At 42.1% G+C, this 14741-nt stretch overlaps 1 protein-coding gene across 2 annotated transcripts in view; it reads left to right on the top strand.

Moving 5' to 3' along the window:
* The window catches only part of rtcb (RNA 2',3'-cyclic phosphate and 5'-OH ligase), a 24950-nt gene extending 10209 nt beyond the window's left edge, over positions 1–14741 (top strand). For both annotated transcript variants that reach the window (XM_088346848.1, XM_088346847.1), the window contains exons 5-11: positions 287–443; positions 2320–2479; positions 5305–5480; positions 8658–8846; positions 8910–9020; positions 12053–12172; positions 14221–14741. In XM_088346848.1, the coding sequence (XP_088202974.1) occupies positions 287–443; positions 2320–2479; positions 5305–5480; positions 8658–8846; positions 8910–9020; positions 12053–12172; positions 14221–14328 (1021 nt within the window). In that variant the 3' untranslated portion in view covers positions 14329–14741. The remainder of the gene's footprint in view (positions 1–286; positions 444–2319; positions 2480–5304; positions 5481–8657; positions 8847–8909; positions 9021–12052; positions 12173–14220) is intronic.

Raw genomic sequence — 14741 nt, 5'->3', positions numbered from 1 at the left:
AACAAGTGTGACGTATAAAGCCGCGAATGCCTTGTTGAAGCAGCATGGCAGAATTCATGTCAGTTTACAGCAGTCACAAAAAGATCACAAATAGGAATGCCTCAAAATAACTCAAAAGTCTAACTTCAACTTAGTCATTAAAGCCAAAAACCTTCTTTTGATTGCCGCTGTATTTCTTCCTTTGACGGTACTGGAAAAAGGGAAAGCATTGAAAGTCCTTGAAAAGTGCTTGACTCTGGCCAGGAGAAATGTATACGAACCCCGTTTTAAGCGGTACCTTTTCTAGGGACCTGGAGGAGGCGCTGGAGATGGGCGTGGACTGGTCTCTGCGAGAAGGCTACGCCTGGGCCGAGGACAAGGAGCACTGCGAGGAGTACGGCAGGATGCTGCAGGCCGACCCCAACAAGGTCTCGTCCAAGGCCAAGAAGAGGGGCCTCCCCCAGGTAGTACCCCCAACCAATGTGCGCAATTGCGCACTACCCAGAGCTTTTCGGTGCACATGAAAATCTAGTCAGCTCACAAAACCAGGGCTTGAAATTGCTAATTAAGAAGCCAATTAAGTCAAAGTTACAGTGCATGAAGCTAAAAATACAAGGGTTCCCCTGACGTGTTCTAAATGCGGTATTTGGAAGTCAAAGTCGAAGTAGAACGAAGTTGAGTCAAGTCGGTAGAGTTTTTCGAGAACCGGCTTCTTCGGCTCGGCTCACTAAAAGGAACCGGCTCTTTCGGGTCCCGAACGGCTCTTCGGGTTGTTTTTGCTTTTTTTAATCCCTACACGACCAAATATTATGTAAAATTATGCACAAAATGACTTAAAGGAAGGAGGGGGGGAATAGAACAGAAAAGAAAAAAATACCAAAATGAAAAAGTAGTGAAAAGCTGAGAAAAACGAAACAAAAGGAGAGAAAAAAAGAGCAGGAAAATTTCAGAAAAATAGCCGGAAGAAAAACAAATAATGGAAAAAAAGTAACAGCTAGGAAAAAATAAACAATGAAATCTTTTTAAAAGGGAATTTTAAAAAAAGAGGAAAACGTTTGTGTTGCATTCAAATAATTTCAACTTTCGTTTTTTTTTTTTATTTACACTCGCCATGTTGTAAATAGGCGGGCTAAAATTCTCACAGAAAGCCAAGGGCAAGGTGGCTTCGGACATGTCTGGATTAAGGAAATGATTCGCTAGGTTTGCTTGTAGTTCAAATAAAAGTGACTAAGAAATTCTATGGCTCCTCCTTAACTTGGGGTCCAAAACTTTAAAAAAACGTCAGACATTAAATGAGTTGAATAATAATGAATGAACTTTATTTTTTCTCCTTATTTCACAAACATAGACAAAGGAATCGAATTATTCATATTCAAACACTCTTCAAACGTACAGTAAACATATATCGTATGCAGAGCATGATTTCAACCAGTGTTTTTCAACCAGTGTGCCACGAGACCTTGTCTAGTGTGCCAGAGGGAATTGCCCGATTTAATTATTTTATTAGTATTTTATTCATATTTAAATAAAACATAGCTTTCTGCCATTGATCGCCCTGCTGTAACATTCATCCGTACCAGTAGGTGGCAGCATTTACTTTCTCTCTTTTTGTAAAATAATTCTCTGAACAGGAGACAGAACCAGTACAAATATCTGTTAACCCACAGAAAATAATGAAATAAATGTCATAAAGTAAAAATCATAATTTAGATATCTTGATAATCTCCCCAAAGAGAAAATTTTCAACCATTCTCCTTATTCTTTAGTATCGTACTGATCGTAGATTTAGCCATGCTGTATTCCCTAGCAAGATCAGACACTCGCACACCTCCTTCTTATTTGGCTATTATTTCTTTCTTAAATGCAATAGTTGTACGCACTACTTTTTTTTTTCACCTGTAGCAACTTTGCTGCTTGCACTGACTTTCTTGGGAGGCATAATAAGCGGCTAAAACACCCGTACGCCGCTCAGCATGGCACCCTAGCGTACGCACTCACGCATTACCGGCGTTCGAACTCCGATTTTTTTGACCAAACAGCGAAGCAAGAATTTCTCAAAATTTTTGGTCGGACTCCCATTTGTTCGAACTGAGAGGCCTTCGAAAACCGAGGTTCCACTGTACTGAACATGTTCTATAAGTTTCCGTCCACATGATGACGTCGTCGAGGAAATTAATCATCTTGAAGCCTTGCTTAAACAATGATGCAGTGTATTTCTAAGGAAGCATAGTTGGGGAGGAGAGGCTCCCTGCAGGGCTTCACTGCTTCATGGGACTTCATTTTGCCATCACTTTCATTTCACCGCTAACTAAATCCGCCGCCCCCGGCCCCTCTTTTCAGCTGGGAACGCTGGGAGCGGGGAACCACTACGCCGAGATCCAAGTGGTGGATGAGATCTACAACGAGTACGCCGCCAAGAAGATGGGCGTGGATCACAAGGGCCAAGTGTGCGTCATGATCCACAGCGGCAGCAGAGGGCTCGGGCATCAGGTGGCCACGGGTAGGCTGCTTTCTTCTCCCTTGGCTTTGGTGACCAGAGCTTCCTTCGTTAGACCGCTTTCACTGCTAATGGATCACTTGCATCAACAAAATCCAGTGTTCATTTGAGCTGTGAAAAGGGATGGGTCCCGGGGACTCGCATGCCTAAAAATCTATGGGTCTCGACAGAGATCTATGGGTCCCCAAAATTTGGTGTTATCCAGGTTGACATAGTAAATCGGTGACAAATACATAATATAAATCTATTTACTCATTCCGTTTTAATCATCGCACTTAATTGGTTATACAAAGCAGTTATCACTTCAGATTTTTCAGTTCTCAAAAATATTGTACATTGTACAAAATAATATCGCTGAAATATTAGTCTATGTATTCATGCAGTTTTAATCACTTCAGATTTTTCAGTTCATATATTCTTCGTGGTTTGCTGTCCCACCACAGTTGAAATGCTTTCTCAAGGTCCAATTGTTTGGTAAGATGCACCTTAATAAGCTGGTGTCGTTGTGTTGCTGTGTGCACGCATCACAGAACATGTATCCCCCATTATCATGCTCCTCATAGCGTCACCAGGAATATAATTTAGTCCGTTTTTGCAGAAAAGTCCTTTTTTTGATAGGAGTATTCTTTTGTTTATTTTCTTTTGCGGAATCGTTCGATTCAACACACGTGTTTTCCTTGCCTCCGCCATCTTCCAAAGAATTTCTCCGCCCTTTTTTCATGCCGGAATTATTGCTGTTGTTACCACTTTCTGTATTATGTTTCGACTTTTTACCGACACTGAAGAAATTACCGATTTTTTTTTGATTTGCACAATACCAACTGTTTTTCCGGAGGCATACTTCTCTTTCACTCAACAACCGCCAAAACAATGACGTCATCTCAAAGCAACGAGATCTCGTTGGCCGAGATCGGCGCGAGACCAAAAAAACAGTGGCGGATCTGCCTGACGAAAAGTTTGGAGTGCGGTAAATCTTTGTTAATAAAAAATATGTAATCGGGTAATAATGACAACTTGGTGTCAAAAAAGTTTTCGTCCCGGGGACGCACGTTGATTTGAGACAATGCGTCCCCTGCAAAAATGATGCGTTTAGGCAAACCAGAACACTGAAAAACGTTCCATATAAACGCACAAGATGCAAATTGACACTCTTTGCGGCATCTAAGGAGTAGCAATATATGATTGAAACTTTCTAACTTGAGGTATTGCGCAAAACACTTGACTCCTTACCGTTCCTATAAAATGTTTCAAAATCCGAATCCAAGACGTACCCCAAAAAATGGAATGATGTTCTTGAACCGTCAACCTCCAGGGCTTTATGCCCTTACAAAATACAAAATAATCTTACACCATATTTTTTTTTCAAACTTGTTTATTGGTGTAGTTTAACATGTTATATTGTACATGTTTCCTTATATCATAAATATATATATATATATATATATATATATATATATATATATACTTAATTAACATTTTGTTGTGAGATACTGAGTTGCTCGACATGAATGAGGTTTATTATAAAAAAAGTTCAAAAATGAAGTCGCTTAGACGTTCAATGTAGAAGGAAAAAATACATGCAAATAGAATTAAGTAGAATTTTCTTATTCAAATTATGAATTCGTTTTCTGCATTCAATTATCGTTGGTAGTGATTCATTTTCTCCTTTTATACTTCCTTTTTTTCTTAACTTCTTTATACAACAATAATGATTCGTAATATAATGCATCAAAGCAAGTGAGCCGTTGGAGAGCCGGCTCTCTTTCATGAGTTGAGCCGAAAAAGCCAGTTCTCTCAAAAGAGACGGACGTCCTTTCTCTACTCAACTACCACAGAATGATGCATGATGGGAAATCCCCATGCGGGAGACGCATACGCACAGTAGCATCAAACCGCTCGCTTCGTTTGCAACGGAAAAAAAAAACATACCGAGATAGAGGCTACCTCGGCGAACTGGTTTGACTCGATTGGTTTGCCGTTTGGTGATAGTCTGTGTATATCGGATGGTAGCCATCATTGACAAATTTGCGTTTTTCCGTACAGATTTTCTCGTACGTCGTACACGTCTTAAAATGCATGAGTTTTGACATTTAACCCATGGATGCAAGAGCTACCAGTACTTCCATGAGCATGGTTGAAAACTAGTATGTAAAATAATAAAAATATTAAATGCATAGCATCATAAACATGTCGTGTGAGGAATCCCTGTAAAACGACTATATAATAACTTGTTTTCTATTTTTAAAGATTTTGAAGAATAACCCATGGGATCATTTCAGACTCCTCATCCATCCAAGGGTTATATCAGTGTCTAAAATAACGTCTGCCCGGACACCCGGGGTGTGCATGTTTTCGTTCGGTTTTGGAAATTTCGGTTCGTTTGGCAATTTGCTTACTCGGCAACCAATCAGAAGCCTGCATCGAATAACTTTGTGCTTCCGGAATTTCCCGAGCGTTCTGAGGGCTTGCATTTGCATATCATTTTCCAACGTTGACACACAGACAACACAAGAAAAATGGAGAAGTGGTTAGGAATCAAGCCAAAACTTCAGCCCCAGAAGATTCAAAAGAAGCTAACAAAATGGATGACGCTCCAAAACGTAAACGTACATTAAAAGTATCGTGGAAAGAGGAGTTCACGTGGCTTGTAACAGACGACGCAACGCAAACATTATATGAATGAAGCTGAGTCATAACAGGTACATACTGATGGCAGATGATATCCATGCAATAAATGTTATAAGTAGATTTATAATCAACTTATATAGACATAAAACCCATTTGGCTTGTGAGCAGCATGCACCTAGTGTTCTTTTGTGGTGGCGCAGACGCTCTAGTGGCCATGGAGAAGGCCATGAAGCGGGACAAGATCACCGTCAACGACCGGCAGCTAGCGTGCGCTCGCATCACGTCGCAGGAAGGCCAGGACTACCTGAAGGGAATGGCCGCCGCCGGCAATTACGCTTGGGTCAACCGGTCCTCCATGACTTTCCTCACCAGGCAGGTAACGAAGCCAAACACCCTGGCATTGAAGACAGGTCTTGGGACTATTGGGAATTAAATATTAAAATGTACCGTTTAGCAAATTGCTCGAATTAGTGATCTGACTTCATTAACCAAACACAAACTTCATTCTCCTAACAATGCACGCTTGTTTCTTGATGGAAAAACGAACAAGAGACCGGCATTTCCATACGGGGGCAGATTTAATTTCTTAAATAATTTAACTAAGTGAACTCCATCGAATTAGCCGAATTAGTGTCGCTCGAGTCTCCGTCCAGCCTCCTCTCTCGATCTTCTGCCTTTCTTCCTCTGCCCACGTTTTTTCCGCAAGTTGGTGTGTCGGCTCCTCCCATGGGCGTGCCAGGAAAACCCCCACGTGTGGTCCACCCCCTCGCCTCGATGTCTGGAGAAACTCAAAACAACACCGAGCGTTTATCAAAACAATGCCTGACGTCCCCCCGTCAGAGTCCTGTTATCACAATTCCCCAGCCAAAACATTCCGAATCTGGAACAGCGTGACCTGAAGCCCACTCAGTGAAAATCTTCATTGCACTCGATAAATGTAACTTGTATTTAATCGTGTAAAATCCTTTATAGTAAAATGTATAAAATCCTTCAGGACTAACGCCTTCCCGGAACGCAATTAGGTTACTAGTCGAATAACTCGACTGCCGTGACAACATAGTGCTCTCGTATTACTTACATAGGACAGATCATTAGAGACTATTTCTTCTTATTGCTGACTGCCACTCGTTCAATCACGATGTCACAAGACGTCAGTCATATTTTTATTTTCAAAGTACACCTGATTTTAGTTACAGTGTGTCCTTGTCAAAATTCGAAATTGTGTTAAAAATTAAACTTTCAGGTAGAGAAAGAAACACACTCTTGAGTCGAAGATTGAGTTGTGTAGCCCTTTCATCGGAGGCGCATCCCACCCTTAGATCTGCTTCCAAGATCTGCTCAGAGTGGAACCTCACACATCCGATTACGACTTTCCCATTTATTCGAAACACGTGTAAAAAACAAAATCTGATCGATTGGCTTAAACAAGATCACATGATTACACGAAACAATATAATGCTGATCGCTAGGTGTCACACGATTAAAAATGAGAAACGAAAGTTCAGGTATCTAGCCAGCTGACCAACTGACCTTGGAAGATTAGCCCTCCTTAAGGGAGCGGAGGTAATTATTCACAGCTTACACAATGATGCAGTGTATTTCTAAGGAAGCATAGGTGGGGAGGAAAGGCTCTTTATAGGAGGTGAGACAGTTAGGTGCCATCCTTGAAGGATTTCTTTTGATTAAAGACTGACCTCTTCGTGTCTGAGGGAGAAAATGAACTACCTAAGCTGTTACAATTGTAACAAAAGGCAAACGACACCTTGATATAATCTTTGGCTTCGTTCAGGTACTTTAAAGCATAAAATCAAACAAAGGCTCATTCCAACTTTAATTTTCTCTCCCAGTGGCTCTTCCTCAAGCACAAAATATGAGGACATTGATTTTTCGTCATAAAGATACTCTCCCTAACCAATATACAGGTGCTCTTCTCTAACCCATTATCTACAATTATAAAACAAAGTACTGAAATCCGAGTCAGTTGATGGGAGGGGGCGTCATTTACCGTAAATGTGCCGAATGTTCGTGAAATGATTTTTGCGATACTTAATGCCTAGAGAAATGAAGAAAACGCGTAACGGAGAGGTAAAGCTTCGAGAGATCTGAAGCCAATATGGAGATGGGTTAGCTCAGCTAGGTGTCCGAAATACGACGTGTTTTCACAGCTTCATCAGGGTGGTGTGCACATTTTCTTTGAATTATTTTACGATGTGGCTATTTTAAAGCGGTTCTTGGGGGCTTCGATGCAAGTGTACTCGATATTTTGTCGCTAGTTACTCTAGGGCACAGGTGTCAAAGAGGCGGCCCGCGGGCCAGATCAGGCCCGCTGAGGGATTGAATCCGGCCCGCGATACAACACTCAGAAAAGCGCAAGAGAAAAACAAGCTGCAGGTTGAAATATGTCAACTTGATGTTGCCAAGGACAGGTGCCTCGAACAAAGACACACTACTTGTATTTATCTCCCTCTCTGGCTCCCGTCATCTGGCTCTCTCTCTCTCCCCTGTCATCTGTCTCTCTCTCTCTCTCTCTCTCTCTCTCTGTCTCTCTCTCTTGTCATCTGGCTCTCTTGTCATCTGTCTCTCTCTCCCTGTCTCATCATCTGTCTGTCTCTCTCTCTCTCTCTCTCTAGTCATCTGGCTCTCTCTCTCTTGTCATCTGTCTCTCTTTCATCATTTGTCTCTCTCTCGCTCTCTCTCTCTAGTCATCTGAATCTCTCTCTCTTGTTATTCGTCTCTCTCTCTCTTGTCATCTGTCTCTCTCTCTCTTGTTATTTGTCTCTCTCACTCTTGTCATCTGTCTCTCTCTCTCTCTCTCTCTCGTCATCTGTCTCTCTCTCTCTCTCTCTCTCTCTCGTCATCTGTCTCTCTCTCTCTCGCTCTCTCTCGTCATCTGTCTCTCTCTCGTTATTCGTCTCTCTCGTCATCTGTCTCTCTCTCTCTCTCTCTCTCTCTCTCGTTATTTGTCTCTCTCTTGTTATTTGTCTCTCTCACTCTTGTCATCTGTCTCTCTCGCTCTCTCTCTCGTCATCTGTCTCTCTCTCTCGCTCTCTCTCTCTCTAGTCATCTGAATCTCTCTCTCTCTCGTTATTCGTCTCTCTCTCTTGTCATCTCTCTCTCTCGTTTTTTGTCTCTCTCACTCTTCTCATCTGTCTCTCTCTCTCTCGCTCTCTCTCTCGTCATCTGTCTCTCTCGGTCTCTCTCTCTCTCTCATCATCTGTCTCTAGTCATCTGTCTCTCTCCTCTCTTGTCATGTGGCTCTCTCTCTCTTTCTCTCTTGTCATCTGTCTCTCTCTCTCTCTCTCGTTATCCAGCTCTCTCTCTCTCTCTTTCTCGTCATATGGCTCTTTCTTTCTTTCTCTCTTTCTTTGTCCCGCCTTCTCTCTTTTTCTTTCTCTTTAATCTACTAGTCCGGCCCCCCGACAGAATGTTTGTTCTATCGTTTGGCCCCCTGAGTTAAAATGAGTTTGACACCCTTGCTCTAGGAGTACTGTGCCCCCTTTGGGTGTCACTAATCCGGAGCGGTAACGTAAAGTGTCTTTGATTTTGTCCTGAGGCCTTCTCTAAAGTCTTCCAAAGTACGCCGGACGACCTGGACATGCACGTCATCTACGACGTGTCTCACAACATCGCCAAGGTGGAAGAACATATGGTGGAGGGACGCCAGCGCACCCTACTGGTACACCGCAAGGGCTCCACCCGGGCCTTCCCGCCCCACCACCCGCTCATCCCCGTGGATTACCAGGTCAGGCACCGCCGGCAAGTCTGCGTCTGGGTCCGGGTCTGGAACGCGCTCTCCTGTGTGTAGTTGACGGGGCAGCCGGTCCTGATCGGGGGAACCATGGGAACCTGCAGCTACGTGCTCACCGGCACCGAGCAAGGCATGGTCAACACCTTCGGGACCACTTGTCACGGGGCGGTAAGTGCCGGCGAAAAGATTAGATTCGATTAGAGCGGAAGAGAGAGAGAGAGAAATGAATAAGAGAAAGAAGGAGGGAAAAGGAGAGAGGGCGGGACAAAGAAAGAAAAAGGGAGAGAGCGTGAGAAACAAAAGAGATAAAGTCGTGAGAGAGGGGGAAAGAAAGAGAGAGTAAGAAAGAAATCCAAAGAGAAATAGAAAGACAGAAGGAGAGAAAAGAGAAAACAAAGCGCGAAGGGTAGGAAGAGAGAAAGAGAAAAGGAAAAAAGGAAGTTAGAGCAAAAGAGGTTAAAAAGACAGAGAGAGAAAGAGACAGAGCAACAAAGGAAGAGAAGAGAGACACAGAGTGAAAGAGACAGAGTGGGAGAAAATGGGTGGAAAAGAAAGAGAGAGAGAGAAAGAGATGGTGAGACAAAAAAGAGAGAGAGAGATAATGTGAGAAACAAGAGATAAAAAGTCGTGAGAGAGGGGGAAAAGAAAGGGAGAGGAAGAAAGAAATCCAAAGAGAAATAGAAAGACAGAAGGAGAGAAAAGAAAAAAGAAAGTGCGAAGGGTAGGAAGAGAGAAAGAGAAGAGAGAAAAGGAAAAAAGGAAGTTAGAGCAAAAAAAGTTAAAAAGACACAGAGAGAGAAAGAGACAGAGCAACAAAGGAAGAGAAAAAGAGAGACACAGGGAGTGAAAGAGACGGAGACAGAGTGGGAGAAAAGGGGTGGAAAAGAAAGAGAGCGAGAGAGAGAAATAAATACAAGTACAGTGTCTTTGTGAGACGCACCTGGCCTTGGCAACATCAAGTTGACATTTTAACCTGCAGCTCGTTTTTCTCTTACGCTGCTCTGAGCGTTGTCTGGCGGGCCGGATTCAATCCCTTAGCGGGCCTGATCTGGCCCACAGGCTGCCTGTTTGACACCCCTGCGTTAGATAGATTAAAAACCCCAATACCCCAAAATGGCAGACATGGTAACATTAAAAACTCAATCATTAAATCAGTCCATTTTTAAGTGCAATTGTGTCCGCCAGTCATCGTTCACACGGGAATAATGATGGAAAGAATAGGTGAGTAGGAATTGAGTGCTGCAGTAGTGCAATCCGTTCAGTTATTGTCCGTTAAACAATGATGCAGTGTATTTCTAAGGTAGAATAGATGAGGAAGAGAGGCACCAGCCCATTTACTGGAATATGTCATGCTGCGTATCATTGGAATAGCTTAAACTTTTGGTATTTGTTAAAGTTGAAACTTATATAAACTCTATGTTGGCAAAATGACTCAAATAAAAACAAGCATTAAGGTAAATGAAATTCCCGAGCAGGAGAGCACTGTCGCGTGGCCATTCTAGGCAAATGCCTCGGCAGAGCTGACTCCTCCCGTGTGAGAAGCTAACTTTATTCACACAGGAAACAGAAAAATACACCGGAAATGCAACTTCAAAATAAAAGAGTACAAGACTGATAAACGTACAATAATAATAATAATAATAATAATTTCCTTGTATTGTCATTCTATGTAACAATGTACACAGAACGAAATGTCGATTGCACCTGACCCGTTGTAGCGAGCCGATGCAGCCGCAGCCAACAGAGGGCGCCGCCGACCACTTTTTAAGAGATGCAATTAGACTGATTATTGAAACGTTACTTCGTGTGTGTGTGTGTGTGTGTGTGTGTGTGTGTGTGTGTGTGTGTGTGTGTGAGAAAGATTGTTTTTATATTTAGGAATATAAAAACAAGTTATATTCACACAGTGAATTCTGAGAAATATTACAACCCAAACGACCAACCTATCAGTATTTAAGATATGAGGACCATTTCAATATGCAGGGATCAGAATTTTCCGCGGATTTCCGCTGTTTTTGAACCCCAAAGGCATTCCGACTTTTTCACTTTTTCTCTTGCGTAGCAAACAAATTCAAAATCCGACTGTCTCACTCTTTCCTTTATTGCTCTGGCGCACCCTGGCGGCCGTTAGAAAAATTGGCCGCATTGTCGCACAAGCTGCAGGTACTGAACTGCATTTGAACTTATCTTGCAGTATTTACAAAAAAATCAGTTATGTGGGCAAATTATTTTAATCTTCTAAAAATGTTACTTAAATGATAAATATAAGCATGGTTTTGGACAAGTAAATTGCCTAAAACCCAGGGTTTTTTTTTTTTTTTTGGGGGGTTGCGTTGGGGGGGCTCCGCCCTGGTTTATTCCTGGACGCTGGCTATTTCAGCTGAAAATGAAAATCTCCATTCTGATCCCTGAATCTCATCACAGAAACATCGCAATGGGTTTAAAACAGGATACCCGGAAAATTTTAAGGACAGGTTCCCAGAAAAGTCTTAAGAGGCATTGAATTCATGATTCAAAAATAAGGACTTTATTGGCATTAAATTGTCTTCAAACCAATTGTGGAAAATCCTAAACATTCGAACACATTACTAAGATTTATATTTGTTTAAACTCAAAAGATTTGGTACATTTCTCAGTTGTCTTTTTAACGAATTCACCGATTGACTTTGGTGGCAACATGGCGTGATTTCAATCACAAAATGATCAAAACGGCGATGTGCTTTCAGTCAGACGCATGTCTCAGGTCTACCTGCAATACACATTGGGACAGAGACCTTTACTTTGGACGCATGCCTGCAAAGTGGACATTTCATGTTGTTGTCCATTGCTAAAAGCTGTGGCAGGCACAAAATATTTGTGTTTCTTCAGGTTTGTTTCAACTGCGTTATTTTTTTTATTTTTTGGGTCGACCAGGTCTTGAATTTCATTTTGTAAAGTAGGCTTAAATGTATTTGCTCAAGGTGTGTGTTTCTAATCAGTTTAAAGGTTGTCTCCTAGTCTTCCTGTCTTTGTTTAAAGGTGTTGGTACTTTTCCAGGGGGGTGGTCTTTTGTCTTTGTCTCAACTTATCAGTACTTTTCCATATCTTCTGTTTTTTTTTTTTTTTTAAATAATATATGTATGTGAATGAGTTCATTTTTATAGCTTTGTATGTGAGCACTTTAAAACCAGGTGCACTCTGTATTTTGTTGGTACTTTCAGGGTCGCGCTCTGTCCCGGGCAAAATCACGGCGTAATCTGGACTTCCAGGACGTTTTGGACAAGATGGCCGACAAAGGCATCGCCATTCGAGTTGCGTCCCCGAAACTGGTGATGGAGGAGGTGAGCGGCGCTCATACTTGGACACGGATTAGAGTGCCACCTTTTGCTTAATGCTTATTTAGTCCCTTCTTAAAGGGATAGCCACCTTCTAAAACATCTAAAATGTGAGAAAATAGGACATGTTTCTTTTGCATAATATCTATATACAGACGCTCCCCTACTTACAACCGTTTGAGTTACAAAAACGGTAGATACGAAAAAAAAAAATTCGGGATGTCGAAAAATATCCAGACATTGCTGTAAAGTAGTTTTTGCATTGTGTCCGAATACAGGACAGTACTGTAGTGCCTCTTTCTGCCACTACCGGCGTGTGGTGGCGCTGTGAGAGCTCACCCAGCATCCACCCCGAAGAAGAAATCGGGCTTCTACTTCCTAGTTCGTGTGTAAACATACTGTACGGTATCTCCAGCGCGCTCAGAACTTTGACGTTTTTATTGTTGAATATCTTGTGCATCCGTTTGATATGATTGGTGTAAAGAAGAGGCAAGCCATTTCTTTTGAAATGAAAGTGGAATAAGAAAGCTTGATGCGGTTGAGAAAATGGTTGGATCGCTTTTTTTCTGCCACTTTTTTTTACTATGGAGGAAGTCACCTCACTCTTGAAGCCCATCTCCCAAAGGTAAGTTAAACTCAACTTTATATATCCTTATAGAGTGTATTATATTTACTAAATGTTTATTTTTCAGTACAAAACAATACAGGTTACTTATACAAGCCTAAAACATCCAAAATCTAGCACTTGAAGCAACTTACGAACAAATTCAACTTACGAACAATCGTCCGGAACCTATTTCCTTCTTAAGTAGGGCAGTGTCTGTATATGTCAATGGTATATTTCAATAATTTTTTCGAGATAATGAATTCTGAAGACCGTTTTTCTCGTCTTTTGACTTCCTGAGCTGTGACATCATGTGAAAAACACCAGCACCCTAGCAAGCCAGTCACCATATCTGTTTACATGTAAACTCGTTGAAAAGGTTTTGAGTGTTTTAACCTGAGTTTTGGTAGTTTTCGTGGAGAATACCTAGGCGGTGTGTTGCAGGTGGGTGCAGCAATGGTACAACAAATGGGGAGGACTGGCAAAGAGACACCCAGAGAGCTAAGAGGGGCTAAAACAGCCGGCACAGATCGGCGGATGAAAGGGAAGTTTGCTGACCAAAAGCATGCAGTAAGCAGCCAGGCTACCTGGGAACCTGCAACAAAAAAACGGCCCCAGCAACAGACACGAACCCAGTCGGGAAAAACACGATGAGCACAGCAGGCTAGTCAGCTAGCCGACTGCTAACGGGGCTAACCTGGACCAAACAAAACTGGAAGTCTTCAGGAGCCTGGATGCTAAGGAGGGTCTAGACAAGATTATACCAATCTCAAAAACCAAAAGGAAAAGCCACAATCACCTACCTAAACAGTTGGGAAGGGAAAAAAAGGAACGCACGCTGTACATTTCACGCAGCTTTTGATGATCAGAGCAGGTAACTTTGATAAAACAGTGCGACACAGTAAGTGTTGTCTCTGCGTATTTTTCGGGGCGACGCCCAGCGACGATCCCTCAAAAATAAGTGGCACCCAACGTGGGGAATGTTGTGGAATGTGGATAGTAACTAATGATAATTATGTAGGCATTTGCTGTAGATCATGGGATGACCTTCACGAGATAGCTTAACTTTGAGAACACTATAAAAGCCAATGTTGAACGTCTGGAACTTTGAATGTGTCCCGAATGCAATAAAGAGTGTTCCCTTTTTGCCATATCTCCTCTCTGCGTATATTTTTGGGCGGTCTCTCCAAAATAAGTTCCAATTTCTCTAAGGAGAAACGAGCTATGCACAATCGCTGTTTTCTACAACCGCTGTCTGTTTTTCGACGGGACCCACCATTGTTGTGAGTCCTCGTGCTGGTGATGTCACAGCTCAACAGTCAATTTTGAGACTCCAGTTCGAGTGTGTGGAATGGTATGCATCATACCTGCAGGATTGTGGGAAGGAACATTATATGTTCTGTTCCAAATTGAGAAAAATTCTTTTTGAATCTCCTCGATCTGTTTTCAGGCTCCCGAGTCGTACAAAAACGTGACAGACGTGGTCAACACGTGCCACGAGGCCGGCATCAGCAAGAAGGCCATTAAACTGCGACCCATCGCCGTCATCAAAGGATGATGGTGGCCACCCACCAGTTATTCCAGTGAATAAACGCTTTGGGCTGCTTTTCTGGATTGACACTTAAAGGGACAGTGTGTATGATGCAAACTACATTGACTCAAAAAAAAAAAATCAAAATTCATTGAAACAATAAGCAAAAATATAAGAACCTTTATATAAAACATGCAGTTAAAATACTTGGGAAATCAGTATTTATCATAAAGATGTCAGCGCCCTCTAGGTGAGGCTCATCACTGTTCGCCATCATGCTACTGCGGGTACTCAATATACCCTAAAATGCGAATATTCTGCCGAATGGTCACTGAGTCTCCAAAGTTTGTATTTTTAGCACTCATTTTCAGTTGGACGACACTAAACAGTGCCATCTAGTGGTCGATTTAGATAAAAGTGGACAAAATCCTTGTTTTGAA

Source organism: Urocampus carinirostris, chromosome 11 (assembly GCF_059441175.1).
Source record: "Urocampus carinirostris isolate Australia breed hairy pipefish chromosome 11, RoL_Ucar_1.0, whole genome shotgun sequence".
In the NCBI taxonomy this organism is placed as follows: domain Eukaryota; kingdom Metazoa; phylum Chordata; class Actinopteri; order Syngnathiformes; family Syngnathidae; genus Urocampus; species Urocampus carinirostris.
Note: the sequence above shows the minus strand (reverse complement) of the source record. Positions and strands in the feature narration are given on the sequence as shown.